Genomic DNA, 24780 nt, shown 5'->3' with positions numbered 1-24780 from the left:
CAACTGGCAGTTGAATATCTCAAGAAAAAAGTAAAATAACTTAGAAATTTAAGCTTGCTTATAATTTAAGATCTTGTTTCAAATAAACAGTTTAAGCTTAGTTTCCATTACGGGTTAATGTGAGTTAACGTGGGTTAGTTAAGGATTTTGGCTTGCTTAAAATATGGAATTATTTTAATACCTGGCATAACATGTTTCTTCGATTTTGTTATTTCTTTTCCTTCGTCACTTGAACCACTAGAAAATTGATATTCTTCACAGATTTTTCTTTCATCTAGTAGCAGAGGATAATTTTTAAAATAATGTCAAATTCTTAAAACACAAAAAGTACTAAAATGTTTAACAACTTACAAATACTTTATATTTTATATTCTGTTGATTGAAAAACCATTCGGCCTTTAAAATATTCACCCTTTACTTCACATCTTTCACAGCTATTATATCCATTGTGGGCTTTGATACATTTAAGATATTGCCTAGCAGGAGCATCACAAATTACTCCTTGAATTTTCAAAGTAAACTTTTTCCATTGAATATTATTCCTTCTTGTTGTTGTGTCAAATATTCCTTTAAAAAATCGTCTAAAAACTCTGAACAGTTAATAGGTTTACCTTTACCAGAAAATATGGCTATAGGAAAGGGAGTTGAATCCCTTTGATTTGTGATCAACCCTAGGATTGGCCACAAGGAAATGTTTGATGACTTAAACAAAGGTAAACCATCAATATTGACATTAACGATAATATCCCGCCCTTCTATAATTTTCTGATTCATTGCAAGTTTCTTTAAAATTTCAGTTTTGATGCCAAGATAAATATAGTCACCACCACATCTTTCAATAACATTAACATTTCTTGGAGTATGCAATAAAGTTCTTGCATCTTTAGGTAGATCACAACAATTATGAGATCGTAGAATGGTCAATAATTCTGTTATGGCTAATCTTGTCAATGCATTACGAGATGCCCATGATGCAAGATCTTGATTAAGATTTTCATGCTAAAGTTCGGCTCTATTTGTCATTTCATTGAGTTCAATATCAGACCTGTAACTTTGTTCACTGTGTGATCCTTCAGAGCTACATTCAACAACACTGGTATCTGGTCCATCTAGTTCGAGGATTGACGCTTCATGCCCACTCAACACTACCTTATGTGTGTCATCATTGCAAACTTCTTCAGGTGATGACTCAGAGAGAAGAATCTCTCTTTCAATCATCACTCGTTTTCTCCATTGTCGTTTGTACTCTTTAGACATACTGAAGGAATTAAGTATATATATGAATGGACAAAAAATCGTAGAAATGATTTAATATATAACTACTTTACAAATTTTCAATTTGTGAAAATAATTTTCCAATTTCGCCTAATGTGTCTACTTATCTCCTTCTCAAATAGCTCCGCCTAATAACAACAAGGAAAACTGTAAAAATGTGAACTAAAAAGTTCTAACGACACAAATATGGTGTATATAATATAATTTATAATACAGCCTTTCTAATTTATTTCGGCACTAACGTCTTTAAAACTACAATTGTTTTTGATAATTTTAGTGGATACACTTTCACAAATCCATGATCTGAAAATTCTATTACTGAACAAACGTTCAAGAAAGACAAAGTTTTGTGAAAAGGTAAAAGTTTCTCTCAAAGTTTCTCTGATTAAAGTGGCAATACTTGCCAGCAAGTAATTATTCTGCCCAGAAATATGGACAGTAAAGCACATCCACTACAATCTGATAAGTTAAGTAAACTTTGTGGACTCTTACCGAATGATAATAAGTACCAAATAAAAATATACAAGCAGCCACTACTAACCCTAACCTATAACCTTAATCCTGTTGTAGCTAAAGCTAGCTAGCTCCAGCTAATGAAAAATAGTTAGCTACAGTAGCTACTTAGACAGATATCTAGCTAGTTATTTAAAGTCTTAAAACCATATTTCTCTTTTTATTTCAAATCAACTATCAAAAATAAAAAGCTAACAAGAAATGAATATATATATATATATATATGTTCGTATTTAAAGGTTCTTATATTCCATGCGTCACAAGTGCGTCACATATGTGTCACAAGCTATATGGCACTACGCTGTGAAAGAATTTAATGCGTCACATGCGTCACATTCAATGTTTTTAAAGAATAGTACATATTTCTTTAAAGAAAATGTTGTGACGCATGTGACGCATACATTTAACAGTTAAACACATGCAAAAACCGAGTGACGCATTAGTGACGCACTGTGACGCATAGAATTTACAGCTAAATATCTTTAAAAACTTAATATTTTGTTCTGGCACCTTTGTACTTTGCGCAAGTGCCAACCTTACATGCAAAACAAACATAAACAAGGTCTTTTTTCAGTTTGATCTTTCTTTACAGAGCTAAGCCCTACCTTATTGGTACAAATTTTCTGAATTTTTGACGAAATATACATGTACCCTTTCTTTCTTGAAAAGGCGAATATATGTTTTTTTGCGCGTAGTACTTTTCACCCAAAACATTTTGCGCGTTGCTTCTGTACTAAATTTTGCGCCCAAATAACTTTTTTTGGCACAAGTGCGTTAAAATTAATACCCACAAAAATTAGTAACAATAACGTATTCATTAACTATAACTTTCCACGGAATATTATAATGTCTCGCGATTATCGAAAACTGCCCCAGTGTTTTAGCATTTACATTGTTTCCAATTTTAGCATAGCACAAAAGAAACAATGCTGGTACATACTTCAAAACATATATATAGTATCCACCTTTAGAATTAATTTAAAAATTAAGTCAAAAAAATTACTGCAAAATATTGGCGAAAAAATTCTAAGTCTAAAATTTCAGAGACAATCCCGGTCAAAATATATTGGCGGTAAGCTACAAAAAGTGCGGTATAATCCTTTCCTCTCCCCTCTAGCTATAGTAACTTAAGCATGCTTTTTTTATTAGGCATTATATACTTTCAGGTCATAGTCATGCTAAGAACATAGTGAGAAAAATGAGAATAGCATTTGTCAAAGAAGTTCAGAACATCAAGACTGAAACTAAAACACACTATTCTTATAAAAACAGCGTGTATATCCTAGAAAAGAATTTACATAAACTGTAAAAAGTAATATGTCCGTTGTTACTGTTTTTAGGATTACAGACTGTGTGATTCAGTGTTGATGTCGTTATAAAAAACCTAAACCTAAAACCTAAATCAATGTTTACATCTGTTACGTTACGATCGTTTGAAACTTATTCGATTCTTAAATTCGAAAACGCTGCATTGTTATCTTCTTTGATTTTTTGCGTGATTTTCTTAACTATAAGTTTGGGTCTGTTCTTTTAATATTTTGGGTTGAAATATTTCCTTAGTTATACAACATACAAATATATATGTCTTTTTTGTGTTTTCAACTATAAATTTCTTATACTTGGAGTATAACTTTGGAAGGTTTGTGGTTTGCATGGTATCCTTTTTTCCCCTGATGTACTTCTGGAATAGCAAAGCAAGTATATAGTTTTAGCGTATTTCGCTTTTTACGACGGTTGTTAGACACTTTTGACATTTTTGGACATTTTTCATTTTTATTTTATAATTTTTTTTGTTGCACATGCTTATATTTTTTGACGTTTTGTTTCAGCAGTTCTAAACATAGAATAATGCATATTGTGAGCAACCTCGATCCCAGGGCTTTTTTCTCTTTTTGCCATCCCGGTATAAAAGAGACAGAGAGCCAGGGGTCGAGGATGAAATGTGCGTTTTGAAAATTAAAATTACTGTGTTGTATGTTTTTGTTTGGTATCCCTTACTTCGGTTTAATGAGAGATTCAATGGATTCCTTCACGGGAATTCAGATAACTGTTAATTTCTTATATTTTGTGTAAAACTTTGAAAGATTGCTGTATGCAATAGACTGAATATCTGATTTTGGTATGACGTGTTACAAACTGTACAGTGTGGAAATTTTGTAATTACTTTTTTTTTTATAACTGGGCAAAATATGTTGGATTTTTTAAATGTCTAATATACCTTTTTCCCTGTTGTACTTACGGCATGGCAAAGCAAGTATAAATTTTAGAAGATTTCGCTTTTTAGGAAACGGTTGTTAGACGCCTTTGATTTTGTTGGACATTTTGCCTTTTTTTGTTGTTGTTGCTGTACCTGCTTATATTTTTAACGTTTTGATTTCAACGGGTATAATTATAAAGTAATGCAGACTGTGAGCAACCTCGATCCCAGGGCTTTTTCTCTCTCTTTTCCGTCCCGTTATAAAAAGAGACAAAGAGCCGAGGTTGTGTTGTAAGTTTTAAAAATTCAAATTACCATATGCTGTATGTTTTTGTTTGGTATCCCTTACATCGGTTTATTGAGAGATTCAGTGGATTCTCCCACGGGTATTCAGCTAGTTATTTAATAATTTTTTAATCTTTTGCATTTTATCTTTCAGCCAGTTTTTGGCTTTTTCAGGGCCATAAAAACGAGAATTTGCAGGGATTCTTTCAGTGGTTTCCAAATATCCATATAAGCATGGTATCCTCTGACAAAACTGTCACACTCGAACTTTGAACTGTCTTTCATGTTAGAAGCTGCAAAGTGGGTAAAAAGTCTAGATGTCCTACAGCAGCATTTTTTGTGGCAGCTGATGGTTCAAAGTTTCTGAACCCGTTGTAATTTCATAGAGTAAATCTCCAAGATGCTTGAAGAACATACAGGATAAGAGAAGATCAAGTATGTTGCATTACTTCTCAAACGACAAGGCTTGGATGAGAACTGAAATAATGGAAGACTTCTTGATTGTAGAGTCCAGTCAGAAGGTAGAAAGATTATTCTCTTTATTGATAACGCACCTTAAAACCCCCAAAATAAATTTGAGAACGTTTAGCTGATCTTTCTGCCAAAGTGTACCACATCTCGCTTACAGCCACTTGATGCCGGCATAATTAGAGCGTTTAAATGTAAATATCGGAAAATGCTAATTAAGTATGTAGTGTCACAAATTGACGAAGGTAAGAACGCCTCATAAATAATACAAGACATCAATATTGCCAAAGCAATTCATTGGTTACAAGTAGCTTGGAAAGATGTGTCTGCAGAGGTCATACTACATTGCTTCCAAAAGTGTGGGTTTAAAAAACCAGATATTAGCTGCATTTCAGAGGATAGCGAAATTGATGAAGAATTTGAGAGTCTTCTTACTCAGCTGCGTGAAGACAATGACATCACTGTCAAAGACTTTATTAGCTTTGATGACGATCTGACGACATCGATCGGTCAAATAAACACTGACTTAATAGACTGGCGACAACAAGCTCGAGAGGAAGCTATTCAACAAGTTTTACCAGATCCATCTGACAGCAGTTATACTAAAAACGAAGAAGTTGCTTTAGAAGACGATAAAGGAGAAAACATTCCTTAGCAACTTTCTTCATCAAAAGCGTTGCATGATTTGGACGAATTGCTCAACTTTTCAATGAATCAAAATGATAAAGCTATAACTGGCCTAATTTCAAAAGTCATTGACAAAGTGGAAGTTTTTAAATTGTCTTCCCGAAGACAAAGCAATACCCTTATGTTTTTTGTCAAGTCATCAGCTTGTTTTTTTTAAAAGAAAGGTAGCATAACCTCAATGTATTGTGCTCACTGTCTTTCTTCTCCCAAAACCAGTCTCTTGATACACCTTACGGTCGATTTCAATATGGTTTTTGAAGAAATTTGAGCTAATTTTGGAAAGAACCTCTATGTAGCGGACACATCTCTATAGCGGACACTTTCTTGAGGTTCCGATGGTGTCCGCTATAAAGAGGTTTCACTGTAGCAAGAAACCTAGACACAAGTAAAGGGTTTAAACCGGATTAATCCGCAATAGTGGTAATTCGGTGCAAGTTGGTCTCTCATAAAATAAATGTTGCTACGTAGCTAAAGTGGTCACGCAAAAAAGGCTGTCGCTTTGATTAATTTAATATAGGTAATACTTCGACAACGAGTAACTTTGAAAATAACGCTGTAGTTTATCAACCTCGTCCCCAGGGTTTTTTGCCTTTTTGACGTCAAGGCGGGCGGTAAAATTACCTCTGGTACAGAGTGGTGAGTTCTGTAATGCGATTGGCTTACATCTGACATAGATAATTTATTCACGCGTCATAATACATACAACAATTTACTATAAAGATGGCGGATTTTGTTACAAAAACATTGAAAGATTATGTGGAAATGTTCAAAAAGGGGGAGCTGAACAGTAAACCTTTATAAAAGATGTTATTTTTGACATTTTGAATGATAATAAGGTTCTTCCAATAAAAAATATGACTTTGGCAATTTAGCTGGATGAGAAAATACATGTAGCTAGCTAGCTAATCTTGCTAACATGTACATAGGCAGGCATAATAAGCCATTACTAAATAAAAAAAATCTTTTTTTAATCATTTTACTACTTAAAAAACAAGTGCTCTTCCAAAAGTATAGTTTAGGTCAGACAAGCTAAAATGTGTCTTCCAATTATTATAAACAATTGATGTGACTGCTTAACAAATTTAAAATTTATGTATAGCTAGCAAGCAGAAACGTTACACTTGTGCAAAATTTAGCCACACTAGTCATAGGTAGAAAAATGTCACATTTCGAAACAAAATTTGTGTCTAAAAACACCACAAAAAGAATTTACAGCTGAAAACATTCTAACCAAAGAAAAAAAAAAGTTTTTATGTATGTTAGATATTTTTAGTTATTTTAGTGTACGATACATCTTTAACTTGTTTTTTGCCTTTTGATTGAGTTACACAAAATACCTAAAATGTAATTTTGTGTGCTTAATATATGGCCCTGATATATTTTTTTCTCATATTAGAGCACTAGTTTGCCTTTGGTATGGAATGAAAATGGAAATGAATAGACAAGGTCCTAAAATTTAAAATAATACGTAAAAAGAGGTGTGTGTGGTACTAGATTTGTTACAATGGGTTACAAGAGGTAGGAAGTCGTAAAAAATGACTAATTTGGGTGCTACGAAATTATTACATGGCCAATGCTATACAATATATAACACATTTAAGTAATAGTAGATTAATTGCTATGGCCTTTCCGTAAGATTTTAGCCAATTGCTTTTGGCACATAGCACCTTTACCAACACAATTGGGAAATGTGAATCTTCGGATCACATTATATTACTGCTTAAACGCACATATATTGCTTCTAGGAAACCATACTGGGAAAGTTGGTAGCTGAGGGAAGGAAAGGGATCATATCATAGCGTAGATATAAGGACAAAAGGTGGCTAAGCATTATGTTAATTTGGATCCAAGTTTAAACCTATACATATAATATTTTCAACTGGGTTGACCTGGGTTGGTTATAACAAGTTTAAGTTCACATTTATAAGATATTGAATTTTATACTTGCTAGCCAGCTATCTAAGCTGGCTCTCATTTTGTTCCCTTATTAAATATATAACTAGCTACCTGCCACAATCTAAGACTTACACATTTTGACTTGTAAAATAGCAGCTAGTTAAATTGAGCTATAGGTTGTCTTATAGCAGTTTATCCCAACAAAATCAGCTTTATCTAATCGCACGTTACCACATTATGTTTATGATTGATAAATAATGCTTCTTAAAAGATTTAATCGCCATGAAATAAAGTTCTAGGGTAACAAATAATAACTTAGTTTGAAATAAAACTTTTTAAAGTCAAGCGTTAAAAAACATAAACAACCAAAAGACATCACGCGCACCAGGACTGTGAAGGACTCGATTAAATTTCTTTTACCGGCCGCAGAAACTGTAACAACGAGACAAACTCATTGATTATTTATAGTAACCCACTATATGAAAAGGAAAAAAGCAGCCTGTACCAGGGTCTTGTTTAGTCGTCAAATAAGCGCTCGCGGCCCGGCATAGGCAACAAATCCTGGGGACGAGGATTTGTAGTTTATTGGTTTCATAGTCTATAGGAGATTTGTATTTTATGCATCATGTTTGAATCTGTTACAATAATCTTAATTTGAGAAAGTTGAAGCTTGTTACAAATAAATTTTCAAAGATATCTAAGTTAGGAAAGACCTCCTACCAGACTTCTACCAACTGTGGTCGATAAAATAACGTACAAGTAAGCATCTGAAATGTAGCCACAGTAAAACATAAATGTAAAATACTGCTGCAGAGTTTGACTTCCAGCTACTTCATTAAAAGTCATGTACAAAAGAAAAAAAATTGGGGATAACGACAAAGATTATAAATGTCCCTATCAAAAACGTTGAAAGCAATAGGCGTTTATACAGATTTTTTGCTCGCTTTTGACCAATTTTTATTTCTTTAAGGCGTCTCGGTAAATACGAGGAAGAATTTGTGCAATTATTTAACTTGTTACATTCTGTTGCGTCAGTTTCCGAATCGTGTTTAAATTGAATTTTTGCTGCATGCGTTCTCATGTTCAGCAACTTACCAACAATATTACCGTACGTAATAAATGCAATAATAATAAAAATAACATCCATGCTTGGATAAAAATAAAAATTGTACGCTAATCTTATGGTACGCTTCATCTCTGTAATATAGAAGAAATCCAACGGATAAAATTCCAATAAGAAATGAAATAAGGCATTCAATTGCCATCAACACTTTCATTTTCCGTTTAGACCAATATAGCGGATACTTTAGATTTAAATAAACTTCCCAAAATCTATCAACAGTTATGGAGATCATAACAAACAAATCTCTTATAATAATACGGAGAGTGTGTCTGTTTGTGTGTCTGTAACAGGCAAAGTTGATATCGTCATTTTCCTTTGATGTTGCCGAAAAAAATCTTTGATGTTGCCGAAAAAAATATGTCTTCTTTGTCGTGAAAAGCCGCGAGTTTTGTGTGGTTTATTAAATGAAGTTCTAGCACAAAGTAACGGAAATTGTGTTTGCAAAAAAGATGGCTGTCCTTTTTAAGCATTTGTCTTCTCTTGCCTTCAAAATAAGTCTTTACAAAAGCATTTAAAAAGGGGCATGGTATATAAATGAAGTATAGAAAGGTTTCTGTAAGGTTTGTTTATGTTTTTTAAAGTTTTGATGATATTATTGATGCGAGACATGTTTGTTAGCTAGCATCAACCACAACAACAACAACTAGCTAGCTAGGTAGCTAGGAATTTATAAATATGTAGCCATGTTTTTTATACCTAGCTAAGTCTCCAGTTTATATTTAAGTGACCAGCTTTTAGCTGCTGTAGCTACCTTATGCTAGCTTCAGTTTTATGTTGCTTTTTACATGTAAGAAAATCTTAGTGGTCTTTGCTAAGAATGTGACTGTAACTTATTTTAATTGACATTTTAAGCTTAAAGCCAGACCTGGGAACAGTTCAGACAAAGCAAAATTTGTCGTTCCGAATGGATTTACGAAACAAACTGGAAAAGGCAACTGAGGAAAAAAGCCCAGTGAAGGTGAAGGACTTCAAACGCAAGGCAAATTGGAAAGACAACTGACAGCAAGATATAGCGATCAATTGAAACACGAAAATTGAAGATGGTAAAGCTGGTTTATCTCATAAAAACTCAAACGAGATATGCAAAATAGCAGAAGTTATAAAAAGGATCTTGGATACCAGTTATAATAGACAGGCGGTAAAACTGGTAGAATTTATCAACATGGATTTCATGGTGACAGCTGTAATGGATGTAAACGGCGACACCAAAAAAACAGATGTTTTTATTAATGATGATTCCTGTTCTATATTGCTTTCATAGCGGAACAAGAAGGGGCAACTTTCAGAGTGGCGTTTATGACATCCAAATTGCATTTGTTCTTTCGAATACTTCCACAATTTTTCCCCACAACCACTAATAACACTTCTTTGCCTCTGTCAAAAGACGCTGTTAAAAAGATACCACCTCCATTTGAGCCAAAAACAAAAAAATTGTATCAGTTGATGGGAAAGCATCACGAAATCATTAGCATCGTCCAAGCCCTCTTTTTTGCCAATTCATTTCACCATCAAGATCATAAGTGTGGAAGGTTTAGGAGCGATAATGCATATGCTGCAGGTATATCAATACCTAAAAAGGAAAGTTGAAAAGTTTTTCTATGACGAGGACAAGATTTGTGGAATTCTTCTCATGGATGAACTAACAACCGATGAAGAATCATTTCCAGTTGATTTTCGAAGAGACATAACTTTTTGATGTTTTCCTTGATCTATTATTTTATGTTTTGTTGACATTTTCGATGGATAGTTTAACAAACATTTGCAATAGTAAGTACTATGCGTTATGAGTTGAATTTAAGACATTCAGTCCGAGAAATTAATAAAAAATCCAGAGATTTCTCCAAAGTGTGTTTGGTGTCTAAAAAATATGTCCAAAAACCACATATAAAATTTTGAACGATATATCTCTATGTTTTGTAGTAGCGGCAGCATCCGCCGTAGCTCTATCCTACATGTTGCTTTTCTACATTTTCCATTGGTATGGACACATAGTAAATATCATCATCATCGTCAGAATTTGATCCAGTCGTTGATGTTGTGGATACCCCATAGAATCAATTATTTTGAAAAAGGTGACGGTCGACAAGAGGAAAGCTTTAGTGGATGCTCTGCGCAAAGGCAAGGTGCATCTTTTGCCAAAAAATTGTTACAACGGCTTTATAACTAAACCACTAGATGACATACAATAATATACAGACAGAGGAAAAACAGTCAAAGCACTCTCTGGGCATGCAGGCAACATGTATGCGAATATCGTGTGTAATTTTGTTCAACTCGGCAGTGTGTAAGGCAGGATATACAGCAAGACTTTACCGTTAAGGATTCCATGGCATGCCTGAGTGTTCTTGTGTACTGCATTTTCTTGGTGTAATGCAAATTCTTAGTACCTGCGCTGCTGCTGGGACATACGCTCAAGCATGCGAAGTTATCCAGGAAGGTGAAAGAGTCAGAGAAAGAAAATAAAGGTGGTGGATTTTCAGTCAAAATTAATTGGAGGATATGATGAAAGGTTTGATTTTATAGAGGGATTCCTCTGTAAAGTGAATATAAAGTGAATGCAGGTTTTTACAAAGAAAAATAAAGGTCGTGTTGCTGCTGGTATGAAATGGAATATAATCGCAAGAACAAGGACAAAGTACTTAAGAACTAGGGTAAGAGTACCTCATCAAGTGGTCATGTAGTTAGTAAGTCCAAAACCGTGTACTATGGCGTAGGTGTAGGGGCAGGAGTGGTAGCATTAGCCGTACCAGCGATAAGCGTAGGTGTATGGTATAATTTTGCGCTATCCTCAGATACAAATGGCAGAGATCAGTCCGTACTTAGCACAATGGCTGGAAACTTATCTCCCCAATGCGAAAAATCTGACGATTTATCCATTTCTAAAATGAATTAAGCCTTATAATAAATGCTTTAATAAAATTTAATTAATAATAAAAAGTTTTGCCTTCTCCTTAGCAGATACGCTGTACGTAAATGTAGGTCTTACTTTCGGATACCCTTGCAGGAAAGAAGATCATGGGCATCACAAGACCCTCGGCAAAGCTTAATGTAGAGGATTCTTAAAGATGACAGGGTTGCAGTTGGGCAAACAACTCGTGTGATGGCTGTAAAAGAGGGGTGGATTCCTGCAAGTATTTTACCTGAAAATAGAGAGAACTACGCATAACTATTATCTGAGTAGTATTTTCAGCCTTAGAGGCCTAAAAAAATTGAAAAGACTAAAAAATGTACAGCGTGTAAACACTCTTTATCTATAGACTATTACTGTATCAAGATAAATGGATAACGGACAAGGAAATGTATTAGGTTGTTGAATAGTTTAAAGCCAGCAAACAAACGCAACGAGTGCCCATATGGTAGACAAAGATTACATTGCACGCCATGAGGTGTTAGTCAAATATATCCACATGGGATAAGGAAATCACACTGCGAAGTCCGCGGATGTGGCGGGATATCCAAACATGGCAGGGAAAGATTGAATGAACACTATGTGGTGCTAGCTCTATACGCATATAATAGAATAGGGTACACATGTAAAGCCTGCGCTGGTGGAAATATCCGCAAAATATGAGAACGCACTGCAAACTATGCGGATGTGGCTCTATCTGCGAACATTGTAAACGGAGACCCACCTACTATAGTACGGTAGATGACCCAAGTTCCTCCAGGGTACATTTCCAAGAGCCGTAAGTTGCGCATACAATTGCGCATGCGCCAGACGACTCTCGGTGGTGTCGCTGGCACTGGTCGTCTGGTGCCAAATTTTGGATTTAAATGCTATGTCTTGCTGAAGAAATTTTCGTCTGGTGCCTAAATTTTAAATGTACGGCCGACGATGTTGCGGATGAAACAGCCGAGATGAAATATAAGTATTTAGCTTTGTTTGTGAGCTCTCATCCCTACTTGAGTTTGACAAGTGAAGTGTGCGAATTTTGATATCTAATTACATTTCAGGAATCCTAATCAAATTTTATAATTAATTTTGGTTTTGATGCCATATTTGACTTTCGTTTTTTGGTTTTGTAAGTATTTCATTTTAAAATTTTAGTCTCTGTTTTTTTTAGTTTAAGGATGGATTTTTTTCCTACACCCAATGATATTTCCATACCAATAATTATCGACGCCAGTAGAAGGTAAAATCTTGTCTCTGCCCACAAAAAGATGGTCGTAAAGATTGATCAAGCTGTTGAAAAGAGTGGAAAGTTTTCCCTGGATAAATTCAAGTTACATTAGCAAAAAGTTGTAACATTTTGACATTTTGAATAGGAAGAAAGTTTAAAAATTTCGTTGAGTTTTTTACATCTTCTATACCAAAGGGGTTAAGCAATTTATTTGTTTTTGTTAGCTTTATAGATTTCAGTGAATATAGTTTTGAAATTTTTCAAACTTTAGTTTTCAAATAAAGTTTACTTCGCCTCACATCGCTCACATGTAGCTACATGTACGTTAAAAGTTTGTTATGATTTTAAAACATCCTGATTGGTTTAAATTGTCATAAAATGAAGCTGATTGGTTTAAAAAACAATGCAGTAGCGGAATTAACTGTGACTAATTTGATAAACAATGCTGCTTTTATTTACGATCTTCGATTTCGCATTTTCGTACAAAAAATGCCGCAAACGCTTTCAGGTTACATTCATGGGTTTTTATATTTTAGCTGCAACGGCAAAACTTGGTATCAAATATCCATCTACTATACCCAGCACTGAAGAAACTCAATTCCGTCCATGATTTTATGTAATATTTAAGACGTAATTGTAAAACTTAATTTAAATAAAAAAATAAGAAAATTTGATGTTTGTAATTCTTGTAAGTTGTACAAAGAAAAGTAAAATTCACGTGACTTAAAGTAAGAATGAGAAGTTAGGCGTTTATCAACAACTCGTTCAAGGGTTTTGATTTTTAAGCTGTTCTAACCACCAGAGGACGTTAAAGGGCGGTTGTCTCGTTGGGCAGCTCACAGGGGCGGATCTAGGGTTAGGCAGCCTAGGCAATTGCCTAAGCCTAATTTTGTGACCTACTAGAGAAAAAGAATTCTATAGATGAATAATCTATAAAAAAATTATTTATTTTTATAAATTTATTTTTGGCATCCGCCGATTTCGACTTCATGACGACGCGGCGTTTTATCGATATTTTATATTTTACTCAAATAAGCAAACCCGGGGCGATCTTAGGCAAAATGTCGATTCGTCTAAAACGTCCGCGGGTTTTAAAGTTCAGAATGAATGAAAATCACAGAACGCCTAAAACGTCCGCGGGTTTTCAAGTTCCAACAAGACGTATGATACAGGGGCGGATATAGGATTTCTGATGTACCCCGTCGTAAAATGTACTTATATTAGTGACACGCGAAGGCCCACCATGGTTGGGCCTGAGGGCCCAGAAAATTTTTAAACATTGGAGGATCCTAGATTGTCTGAAAACAACATTCCCGCATCTAAATTGTAAATTATTTTGAAAATAAAAAGGCTATTTGTCATTCATACAGCATAAAACGAAAATCGTTACCGTGTCATCTTTTCAACAATGTTGTTTGGTTGCTTCTCTTTCTTGCTGAGTTTCTATTGTTATATATGAAGCCTATGAACGAAAGAAACAAGATCTCATATAATTTATAGATGTTAATAGGCCGTTTCGCTCAATATCAGAGCTCATCAGCATGCCTAGGATAACAAAAAATGTCATCCAGACATGGACAGCCAAATAAAAAAGAAGTAAAGAATTAAGATAACAAGATACAATGATGAGGAAAAAATAGAGAAAAATTTAGCTGTCATTGGCATATTTATATTTAAAAAATACAGGATAACTTGACAACTGCAACTATGTTCTACTATTTCTTGACAGTTTTCAATTAAATGATAATGAATATTGCAATGAAATGGTTTGATATGAATAAAAATGAATGCAGGATAAAATGACAACTGAGTAACCCCATAGTCCCTGCAACAGCAGCATGAGATACTGACATTGCTAAAATATTTGATGGACTTAAATATGGATATTTGTCAACAAATAAATTGGGGTGAGAACTATAATACTCAAAATTGACAAAAAGTTCAATGCAAGCAAGTAGCCTTAACTGTTGCGTCAAACTATTATCACCTACCAGACATAAGGATATGGAGCTAAACAAGCAATTTCCAGATGATTCGGACCTAAACAGTGAAAAATAAATAAATATTTCTTAGCGAAATTAAAGAGAATTCACTCCTCAGAGCAAAGACACTAAGTTTTAACATTTTGAGAAGAATCAAAACCATTATTAATTCCACACACACACACATCCCAGCTAGCTTGTGGCGCCGTAGATTAGTGGTTATGTGGCGCCGTAGATTAGTGGTTATGTGGCGCCGTAGATTAGTGGTTATAGCTCTCCTACTCTGTGCGGGAGACAGGGGTTCGATTCCTCTTGACGGCGATTCAACATGGGCCAGTGAATGTTAAATTGGGAAGATGGCACACTGTGTGGGCCGTTGGATGTTGCCGGGAGTTGTCTAGTAGAGCGCGGGCTCTAATTGGGTCTGCGTAGCTCAAAATGAGCATTAAATACTCGACTCTCCATCTACGCCATGGCCCCTCCTGGAAATAATAGACAGGGTATATCCCTCGATATTTGTGAGGCTAGCCATGTAAAATATGCACATCTATCTATCTATCTATCTATCTATCTATCTATCTATCTATCTATCTATCTATCTATCTATCTATCTATCTATCTATCTATCTATCTATCTATCTATCTATCTATCTATCTATCTATCTATCTATCTATCTATCTATCTATCTATCTATCTATCTATCTATCTATCTATCTATCTATCTATCTATCTATCTATCTATCTATCTATCTATCTATCTATCTATCTATCTATCTATCTATCTATCTATCTATCTATCTATCTATCTATCTATCTATCTATCTATCTATCTATCTATCTATCTATCTATCTATCTATCTATCTATCTATCTATCTATCTATCTATCTATCTATCTATCTATCTATCTATCTATCTATCTATCTATCTATCTATCTATCTATCTATCTATCTATCTATCTATCTATCTATCTATCTATCTATCTATCTATCTATCTATCTATCTATCTATCTATCTATCTATCTATCTATCTATCTATCTATCTATCTATCTATCTATCTATCTATCTATCTATCTATCTATCTATCTATCTATCTATCTATCTATCTATCTATCTATCTATCTATCTATCTATCTATCTATCTATCTATCTATCTATCTATCTATCTATCTATCTATCTATCTATCTATCTATCTATCTATCTATCTATCTATCTATCTATCTATCTATCTATCTATCTATCTATCTATCTATCTATCTATCTATCTATCTATCTATCTATCTATCTATCTATCTATCTATCTATCTATCTATCTATCTATCTATCTATCTATCTATCTATCTATCTATCTATCTATCTATCTATCTATCTATCTATCTATCTATCTATCTATCTATCTATCTATCTATCTATCTATCTATCTATCTATCTATCTATCTATCTATCTATCTATCTATCTATCTGTAGATGCAACTCTGGGAGATTTGCTACACAAAGTTATAATGCCGTTTAAAGCTTCGCGCTTGCAACTAAGAAACGGATTAGATGATGCAAATAATCAAGAAAACTTTAACGATCATAAAACAATTAAGCTTTTTTACCTTATTGAATTTGTAGCAAAGTTATAGCTTTCCAAAGTTGTTGAAGTAGCAAATCTCCCCCAAACTGTTTTTAGGCCCTAAAAATGCCCAAATTTTGATAAAAATAAAATTGGTCGTGTTGAGCATCCTTAAGTTGTTAGAAAATAACTATCCACTAAATTCCACACGGTCGCGTTTTTGGTCACTAAATTCAACTTGAACAGAAAGTAGGGTTAATGTTTTTCTCTGCTGAACATTTTTGGCGTTGTAATAACAAAATTTAAAAAAACGTTTTACAAGTTGTAACAAGTATTTAAATATGTTCCCATTGAGTAAAGATCGAGAAATTTTGCATACATTACATTCAATTATCTGGCTTGGTAACTTCAAAATATTGCGGCGTTAGCTTTGATATTTTTGATTTTATTGTCCTTTTTTTAAAGAATGGAAATATTTAGGCTTGCGTTGCAAATCTCCCCGGTTTTTAAGAGATGTATGGATAGCGTATTTTCGTGTTTTGCATTGTTTTTAAAAGTAATATTTGGAGTTTACCTTTTTCTTTATATAACCCTGAGTGGAAATCAATGTAATAGACATAAATTTTGTTTTTCAAAAAACTGTAAACTAATTTTACAAAATCGGGGAGATTTGTTACTTCTTAATCAGATAGACAAGGTATAAACAACTTTTAGAGCAGCCGGTTTGCTGACATTAATTAAAAACCTGTAAAACTTGAAATATCCAATTTCAGGAGCACAAAAATATTTTTTTTTAATTTCTTTTTTATTTTGCCTGGACATTTGGACCCTTTTAACCCTAGGTAGGACAAAAATGTCCTATCTGGGATACTTTTGTAGATAACATAGGAGCGTCCTATTCAATGGTCCTGGATTTTTTGCAACAGGTAAGATGCCACGTCCATTTCAAAAACATCAGCTCGTATTTTTCGTAATTCTTGATATACTAGCTTTTTTTTCTTGAAAGTTCTCTAATTGTGGGTGTTGGTTGCGATGATTAGCTAAAACAGTTTATGCCCTCTTGTTATTAACATCTTTTTGCGCAATAGGGTTTTAATATGTTCCTGGATTTATGTCTGTCTCTGACTATACAGCGTAAGTCAACTTTTACCTATATTTAGTCCAGCGATGGGTGACCATAGCTGGCAATGGATAAATCTGTTTATTCAAACCAATTTTTAGGAGCACAAAAATATATCATTTGCGTGTATTATATTCTTGACCGAAACAACTGAAATACCGTAATTCATCTTTTTAGCCTCCTCCCTTTATTTAGCCCCCTCTTCTAATAAGCCCTCTCCCTCCAGCGACTCTAAAATTTATTTAGCCCCCTCCCTTTATTCAGCCCCCCCCCCCAAAAAAAAAATGAATAATAAAAATAAAAGTACAAATTAAAGTAGTCAAAGAAATTCGATATTATTCGTGGATTTAACGTCATAGACAATGATATTCATATGCTGCAGCTTTAATTTTTTCTCCCCAAGTTTTGTGTGCAAAATATCTGTGGTTCCTTTTTTTTTACAACGTGCTGTGTATGTTCCAGGCACTAGGCACAGGCACAGGCACGGAAGCGGTGCACGGAAGACGTAGAATTTCTTCTGTTAGACGAAAACAGGTAAAGTTAACATTATGTATTAATTTGAAAAATAGATATTGTGTTTAAAATTCAATTTTTAATTAGCCCCCTCCCTTTTTTTAGCCCCCCCCCTTCTATTAAGCCCCCGTCTAAAACCTGCAGAATTTAATAAGCCCCGGGGGCTAAAAAGAGGAATTACGGTATGGATTACCCCCTGTTTAATTTTCAGAACTCATACTCACCCTAACGTGGATACATGTGTGTATGACTTCTTAGATTTTTAAACTTGGAAGGTTATTAAAATTGACAATTTAACTGTTAAAATGATATGTAAATTATTTAGTTAAAAAATTGTATTGGCTAGTTAGTAAAAAAACACATTAAGAGGGCACCCTGGAAGCGTTATAAATTTTCGATTTTTTACACGGGCGCAGGCACTTATAAATTTTTTCAGGCGCGCTTAATAGAATACAGGCGCTTATTTGAACTTTGAGATATTTGGACTGGGGCCTAAACGACGTTGGATGCTACACATTTTCATTAGGAGAAACATATTTTATGTTGAGTCTGCATTTTCTTGTACCCTTAAATTCTTTTCAGAAAGAGCCCTGCGAATTTAAAACTTTAGTTTTTAGTATTTTCAATAGTTGACCAGTTCCCAGTTAAAAGTAGCTGTAAAACTCAAACTTGATGCGTGTTTCGTATAAAAACGAGTAATTGGAATCATGATTCATCGTAAAAGTTCAATTATCCATTTCCAATCTTTGACGATAAATACTTTTGTTTAAATGGGACAAGGAAAGAAGTTAAAGTTATTTTCAAACGTTTTTTTTCTAGCAAATATCAAATTGGCAAAAAAACACCAGAAAAGCACCAAAAAATCATCATCGTAAAGTAAAATAATACAAAATCGAACACAAGCATAATAACAAAGACTACACGCTATATAATATAAGAATATGCTGTAATTTACTCAAAACTTACAAATATCTTAATATATTCAAGTTTTTTTTCCTTTTTACTAAACTTTTCCTTATTTATGATGATGTCTGTATCCAGAGCAATATTAAGCATAAGAGAAAGCTAAGAATAATTTTAGACCGGCAATGGTAAAAAATTAGGAATACTTTAGTGTGCGCGCATCTTTCATTCCTATAAAAATGCGTGCACCGATTTTATCAACGACTGATCTAACTTCTGTTACAACTTGGATGGCAGACTTATTTTCCCGACGACCTCCATCTGGCGACATCATATATGCCAGGAAAAGAGACATTGCGCGGTCTACTTCTCCAGGTGCATTAACTTCCAATTCATTGGCGGCAGCGTCAACTTGTTCAGTGTGCTCAGAAGACTGTTGATCTTGAGCATCGCAGGTATTGATTATAAATTCAGATTGGTAGTCCCCGCCAATTAACTCATTCGTTGACGTTTCCAAGCCTCTATCTTCCACGTCTCCAGGCTTGAAGGCTCTGGCTACTGATAGCAGCTGGTCCTTTTCCTCTTTTTCGAGATGGTGGCATAGCGAAAGATGTTCGTACATCTTTACGCATACGGCAAAACAACCAGCTACAGGACAGTGCCGTTTTACATGGTAATCCTTGCTAGACGAAGATTTTTTTACACTGGATTTACTCTTTCGTCGGCTTATTGTTTGGCCTTTCCAGGAGTATACCTTTCTAAGTAAGTGAGACGCTGTCACGTGCTTAGCTTTTGCATCCCTTCCTTTATGCACTTTTCGCATGTGTCTGGGCAAGTTAGGAACAGTCACAGAGCAAGCAGGGCATTGTTTTGCTTCGCGAACCTATTAAATGAAGTGTTAATATTTATTTAAACTCGTATAACCTTATGGAAAAGATTTTCTAGCCCAATGTTGAAAAGTAGCGCAAAAATATGCATGGATAAGAAGAGAGAAAGAGAGAGAAAGACAGAGAAAGAGCTCTAATACTACTTACCGCTATTGATTTTGTTGATGTGTTTGCATCGCCCCGGGTTAGTAAATTGTCTAAGAAGTGAAAAAAGGTTTGGAAGACAAAGTATGACAGCACGGGAATCAGAGCATAGGCACTACTTTTGATTACATGTTATAACAAAAAATAACGAGTTTAACTTCTTGACTTCCTATTTCTTCATTTTCATTCGTTTCGGAAACAAAGCATAAAAGTGTAATAGCAAAATAGTTCAGTATGCAGGAGCAACACAGGAGATTTCCATGTAGTAAAAAGAATTTAGCTGACAGTTACCTTCTTGGGCATCTTCAGGTACATGAGTAGAAGTCTCTGATGCTTTGTTTCCCCTTTTCTTGAAAACTGAAAGTATAACAACGAATGTTAAAACCACAATACCCCAAAATACTTTAATTTATGACTGCCTAGCCTATCTGGAAAACTTAATCACCATTTTTTAAGGTCCGGACTTGCCCAAACTTTAAAAATCAATGAAAAACAACGTTGACCGAAATTAAATTAAACAAAATTAATAACGAATTAAATGAACCAAAATACCATACATTTTCTTTCCATAGCAATGTAAGCTTCAGTTTTGCGATCTTCTCCGCCATGCAGAAGGTAGTATCGCGCCTGCGCAGGTTTCAATTCGCCAAAGCCAATTGTTGCCCATAATATTATGGTATATTCCAAAACGCTATGAACCAAAGTAAACATGTCATCACAGTTAACAAATGTTTCTGCTACTTCACAGATGGCAAGTCGCTGAGCGTCCGTAAAATTTCCAGAACCACAATGGATGTTGTGTATGGGAAGATGGTGCTTCATCAGTCGAACACCATCTAACTTTACTTCCTGATGTTTAACAACTGCCAGGCGGTAACTTTTTATTTCTCCCGACAAGAGCTTGAAAACCTGGTGCTGACACAATTTAGCGAAATCGGTGATTGTTCTAACTTCCAGATAATTAATAAGATAATCGACCTTCTTCATTTCTTCATCAGTAATTTTCTCCACTAAAATTGAAAAGTAAGAAAACAAGCATATAAAGCAGGTTAAAGATACACATGTATTTCACAATGAATTATTGAGCGAATTATAGAACCTTATTCGTACTAATTTCCACGCCTGTTAATTTTCGGCGGGCGAAAAAATAACAAACTATTTCTCGCACATTAATTTCCGCACAAAGTCAAATTCCCCCACAAACAGCAAGGAAAAAATAGTAAAGTTAGGGCTTTGGTCAAAATTATAGATGCATTTTTTTGTGAACTGTAAAATATTTCCGTTTATAGCTGTTCTTGTTACAAATCACAAAAAAGCAGGAATCCATATAAAAAGGGTTGCGGAGCGGAGATCAGGGTCCCCTATGTTCGCAAGAAACAACCATTTCCAGACAGAATATTGAATTGTGGTTAAATACATATAGCTAAATTTCATTTTGACATACTAAAACACTTTCGTTTAAAATGAAAAAGTGTAAGTATGCGACCGTGCGCTATTAAGGATATGACTGTATGTAATCTTTCCCTTCCTGAGCTCTATAGCTATAGGGACAAGATAGTATGCTTTTCCTAGCCCTGTCCAGGATTCGAACCTGGATCTCTCATTTACAAGAGTGTCATAGCCATTAGACCAACAGGGCATAAATACATGCATAATTTACAGTTGCACATTATACTCAGAAGTTTATATTATAGTCTAGTTAATAAAGCTTTTAAATTCATTTTTTTATACAAATGTCTCATCCAAAACCCAAATTTAACCAATGCCAATATGGTATCATCTTACCCTTATCACCCAGGTAATTTATTATAATTTGTTTCAGTGAGTACTCCAATGTATGGCCAAATTGTGTCCAACATACTACTTTTTTCACAAAAAATAGGACTTAGTACGAATAAAGTAAATGATTTCTAATAGAAAGCACATAGGAACATAATTCTGACAAAACTTGTATATCATTACAATATTGAAACTATTTATAAATTATTATGCATCTCCTCTCCAATAAGAGCTCCTTCTATTAAATAGGGCAAGATGGAAAAAATTAAATAGTAAATTTCATATACATACATGAAAATTCATCATCATTTTCTTCCAACAGTTTCTTTAGAGATTCTTTTGCATCTGCATCTGCTATGCTAGAAGCCATAACTTTAGTTAGATATTACTTAAACTAAAAAAAATGTTAAAATTACCAACTTGCAAATATATATACAATCTAAATAAATGAATGCAAATAATAAAGTACTTTAATTTCCTTTCAAAATAAATGGGATCTAATGAAAAACTAGCCACAATCACGGATTAACAAAACTGCTGTTGTAATGACATGCAACATAGCTATATATTACAGAACTAACCATAAATACCAAGTTGGGCTTAACCTTACTGATGCTGGGACTATTCTTCTGAGTCCTTAAATCAAGAATGGGTAAAATCCACCTAATCTACCTAGGCAAACCAAATTGTCCACAATATTAAAACAGCCTTTCTCTCTTTTTAACATTACTATTTTCCTCGTTTAAAATACCTGTTTTATTTGGATACATTAACAGGAAACATGTAAGTAAATAAGAACATAAGTTACGAGTACATAGCAAAGTTAGCAGTATAAAAACATACTTTTAGTTTAAAACCATAGCTTACGTCAATAGACCTATTTCAATATCCATTTCCATTCCGCAAAATACACAGCCGGAATAGACATACTAACATGAAAACGAGGTTAGTTTAGAGACAATCTTAATTTTCCAGCGAAGTGATGCACATATAGTTTGTTTACCTTTATTATTTCTCAAATTAACTTGTCAAATGGGCAAATTGTGAACTTTTGGTAAAAGAAATAGAAATTAGCATTTATTTTATACCCATTGGGCTTATTAAAGTTGCTGGTTTATATTTTTTTACTAGTGTTCAGCTACTAGCTAAGGTTGATTGGTTTGGATTTTATATATAGTTACACTAGCACTAGAATTGGTTACTACTAGCTAGCTAGTTGGAGATTTAACCAATGTTGTTGACATATATATACACTTTATTCTTTGTTATTGGATATCTTTTTTTTAAAACATCTGTAAATAACATTATGACTTGAATATCCTAAGCATGTTGGGCTGGTGGTATTCGGCTGAATACTGGTCTTCATGTTATATATTCAACAAATTGTAATAGGAGTAATGCAATCACCCAAGGTTAAATCATGCGTACTCATAAGTACCCTGTGTCTAAACAACCAAGAAAAAATTGTAGGTAACGAATATCATAAATTGGCTAAGTATTTTGTAGGAACATGGAAAAAAGGTTCTTCTGGCTCTCAATTATGTTGAGCCGGCTAAAAACAGGTTTCTTTTAACAAGTGGGGTATAGTAGAGATGGCACTAGAATAAATTAAAAGATATTGCAAAACACGTCACAAGCGACAACCCAAATTTTGGGAACTCTACCATATTGACGAAAACAGAAAACTATATTGATGAAATCAACATAAACACGATATAACGGATAAATGATTTTGATAAATGGATCATATACATAATCATAATTAACTATTCTTTATTTGTTTAGATAATGTTTCCTGTTTTTTTAACTGATTCAGAGATCAGATACGAAAATGTTTGCCAATTCTTTAGGCGTCCCGTAACAAACTAGAGTCAAGAAGTTTTTCCCTAGCTCCTATATATAGATGACTTTCAATGTTTACGTTTTTAAGGGATTCTTGCACATGCGCTGAAAAAATTAGAAAAATCGACAGGCAAAAAAATGCAGACCGTAGGTGAAGAAAGTCAAATTATGGTTAAAAACTTTTATACTGTGGCTACTAGCATCTTTTCACTGATATATGATCTAAATCTAAACTACATGCAAGCTATATTCGAATTTCAAGATCAAAAGATGCCTCTAACTGAATATAAAGTTTGGAATGGACTGGTCCACGACTTACTGCCTGCATTATTTTGCCTGTCGATTTGCGTAAGATGTCTGGGGATTATAAACAACACGCGTCATATGATGAAAGTCGTCTATACATAGTGCAACAATATCACAAGGTAGAACTTTATATAAAATAAAGTCACAAACTTAAAACTGCTTACAAAGAATGATTAGGCAATAACTGAAAGACCATCATGCTTAAATTTATAAACAAAAACATTAACCACAAAAGAATAACAAGGGCTAAAAAAGCTTATTTTCATAGGTAGCTACCAGATAGCTAGCTAGCTAAATAAAATACAGTGTTCACAACACTTAGCTAGTAGCTAGATAGATAGATAGATGTGCATATTTTACATGGCTAGCCTCACAAATATCGAGGGATATACCCTGTCTATTATTTCCAGGAGGGGCCATGGCGTAGATGGAGAGTCCTAGAGTATTTAATGCTCATTTTGAGCTACGCAGACCCAATTAGAGCCCGCGCTCTACTAGACAACTCCCGGCAACATCCAACGGCCCACACAGTGTGCCATCTTCCCAATTTCCCTCACATGGCTTGGGTTAACCCGGGGCTATGGTAACATTCACTCGCCCATGTTGAATCGCCGTCAAGAGGAATCGAACCCCGGTCTCCCGCACAGAGTACGAGAGCTATAACCACTAATCTACGGCGCCTGTACTTTTTGTACAGGCTAGCTACTAGCTACTACCTGTACTTTTTAGGAGGCTGGCTAAAGAAGAAACACAAAAACCTGTAGTAGTGCTCTTATAAGAAAATTAGCTAGCTAACTAAACTATCAAAAAACTATTTGTAGCTCTATGCTTGCTAGCTAGCGACACAGTGAAATTTAGCAGGCTTAGCTTGCTTGAATGAGTATCAGAAAAAAAATATAGACTGGCTACAAAAGAAGTAGGCGATAAAAAACTACAAAGCAAGAGCACCTACCTTATCTTTTCTGCTCTTCTCTTCAAAATACAGTCTTGGTTTGTCTGTATAGGCATGCGCGCAGTGAGGTAGCAAATCTCCCCGACCCCGTAGCAAATCTCCCCTATCAGGTAGCAAATCTCCCCGATCAGGTCGCAAATCTCCCAAGGTAGCAAATCTCCCCGAAATCACGGGTAGCAAATCTCCCCTAAGGTAGCAAATCTCCCCGAAATGTAGCAATTCTCCCC

The 24780-nt window shown here is 34.5% G+C and overlaps 1 protein-coding gene and 1 long non-coding RNA gene across 3 annotated transcripts; one reads left to right on the top strand and one right to left on the bottom strand.

Moving 5' to 3' along the window:
• Positions 1–12138: 12138 nt before the first annotated feature.
• Positions 12139–13234, top strand: LOC130628910 (uncharacterized). Of its 2 annotated transcripts, XR_008981872.1 has the most exons (3): positions 12139–12313; positions 12509–12577; positions 13102–13234. It is a non-coding gene; the product is annotated as an uncharacterized LOC130628910 (long non-coding RNA). The 2 variants fall into 2 exon arrangements; XR_008981871.1 differs by lacking the exon at positions 12139–12313 and having other exon boundaries at positions 12331–12577.
• A 5184-nt stretch (positions 13235–18418) lies between these two features.
• LOC130628904 (uncharacterized) lies at positions 18419–23895 on the bottom strand. The gene is made up of 5 exons (XM_057441958.1): positions 21745–23895; positions 20232–20684; positions 19966–20031; positions 19678–19727; positions 18419–19526 (listed from the first exon to the last, which is right to left on the bottom strand). Exons 1-5 carry the CDS (start codon positions 21821–21823, stop codon positions 18840–18842), a joined length of 1335 nt encoding a protein of 444 aa, XP_057297941.1. The 5' UTR covers positions 21824–23895; the 3' UTR covers positions 18419–18839.
• Between the last annotated feature and the right edge of the window lie 885 nt (positions 23896–24780).

This window comes from Hydractinia symbiolongicarpus, chromosome 15, assembly GCF_029227915.1.
Source record: "Hydractinia symbiolongicarpus strain clone_291-10 chromosome 15, HSymV2.1, whole genome shotgun sequence".
Classification (NCBI taxonomy): domain Eukaryota; kingdom Metazoa; phylum Cnidaria; class Hydrozoa; order Anthoathecata; family Hydractiniidae; genus Hydractinia; species Hydractinia symbiolongicarpus.
Note: the sequence above shows the minus strand (reverse complement) of the source record. Positions and strands in the feature narration are given on the sequence as shown.

Excerpts from the sequence above, each read along its gene's own strand:
- LOC130628904 (XM_057441958.1), bottom strand. The coding sequence starts at position 21,823 with ATGGCTTCTAGCATAGCAGATGCAGATGCAAAAGAATCTCTAAAGAAA. Across the intron at positions 20,032-20,231 it reads CATTGCTATGGAAAGAAAAT|TTTTCAAGAAAAGGGGAAAC; the intron begins GTATGGTATTTT and ends TTATACTTTCAG. Across the intron at positions 19,527-19,677 it reads CATCAACAAAATCAATAGCG|GTTCGCGAAGCAAAACAATG; the intron begins GTAAGTAGTATT and ends TTCATTTAATAG.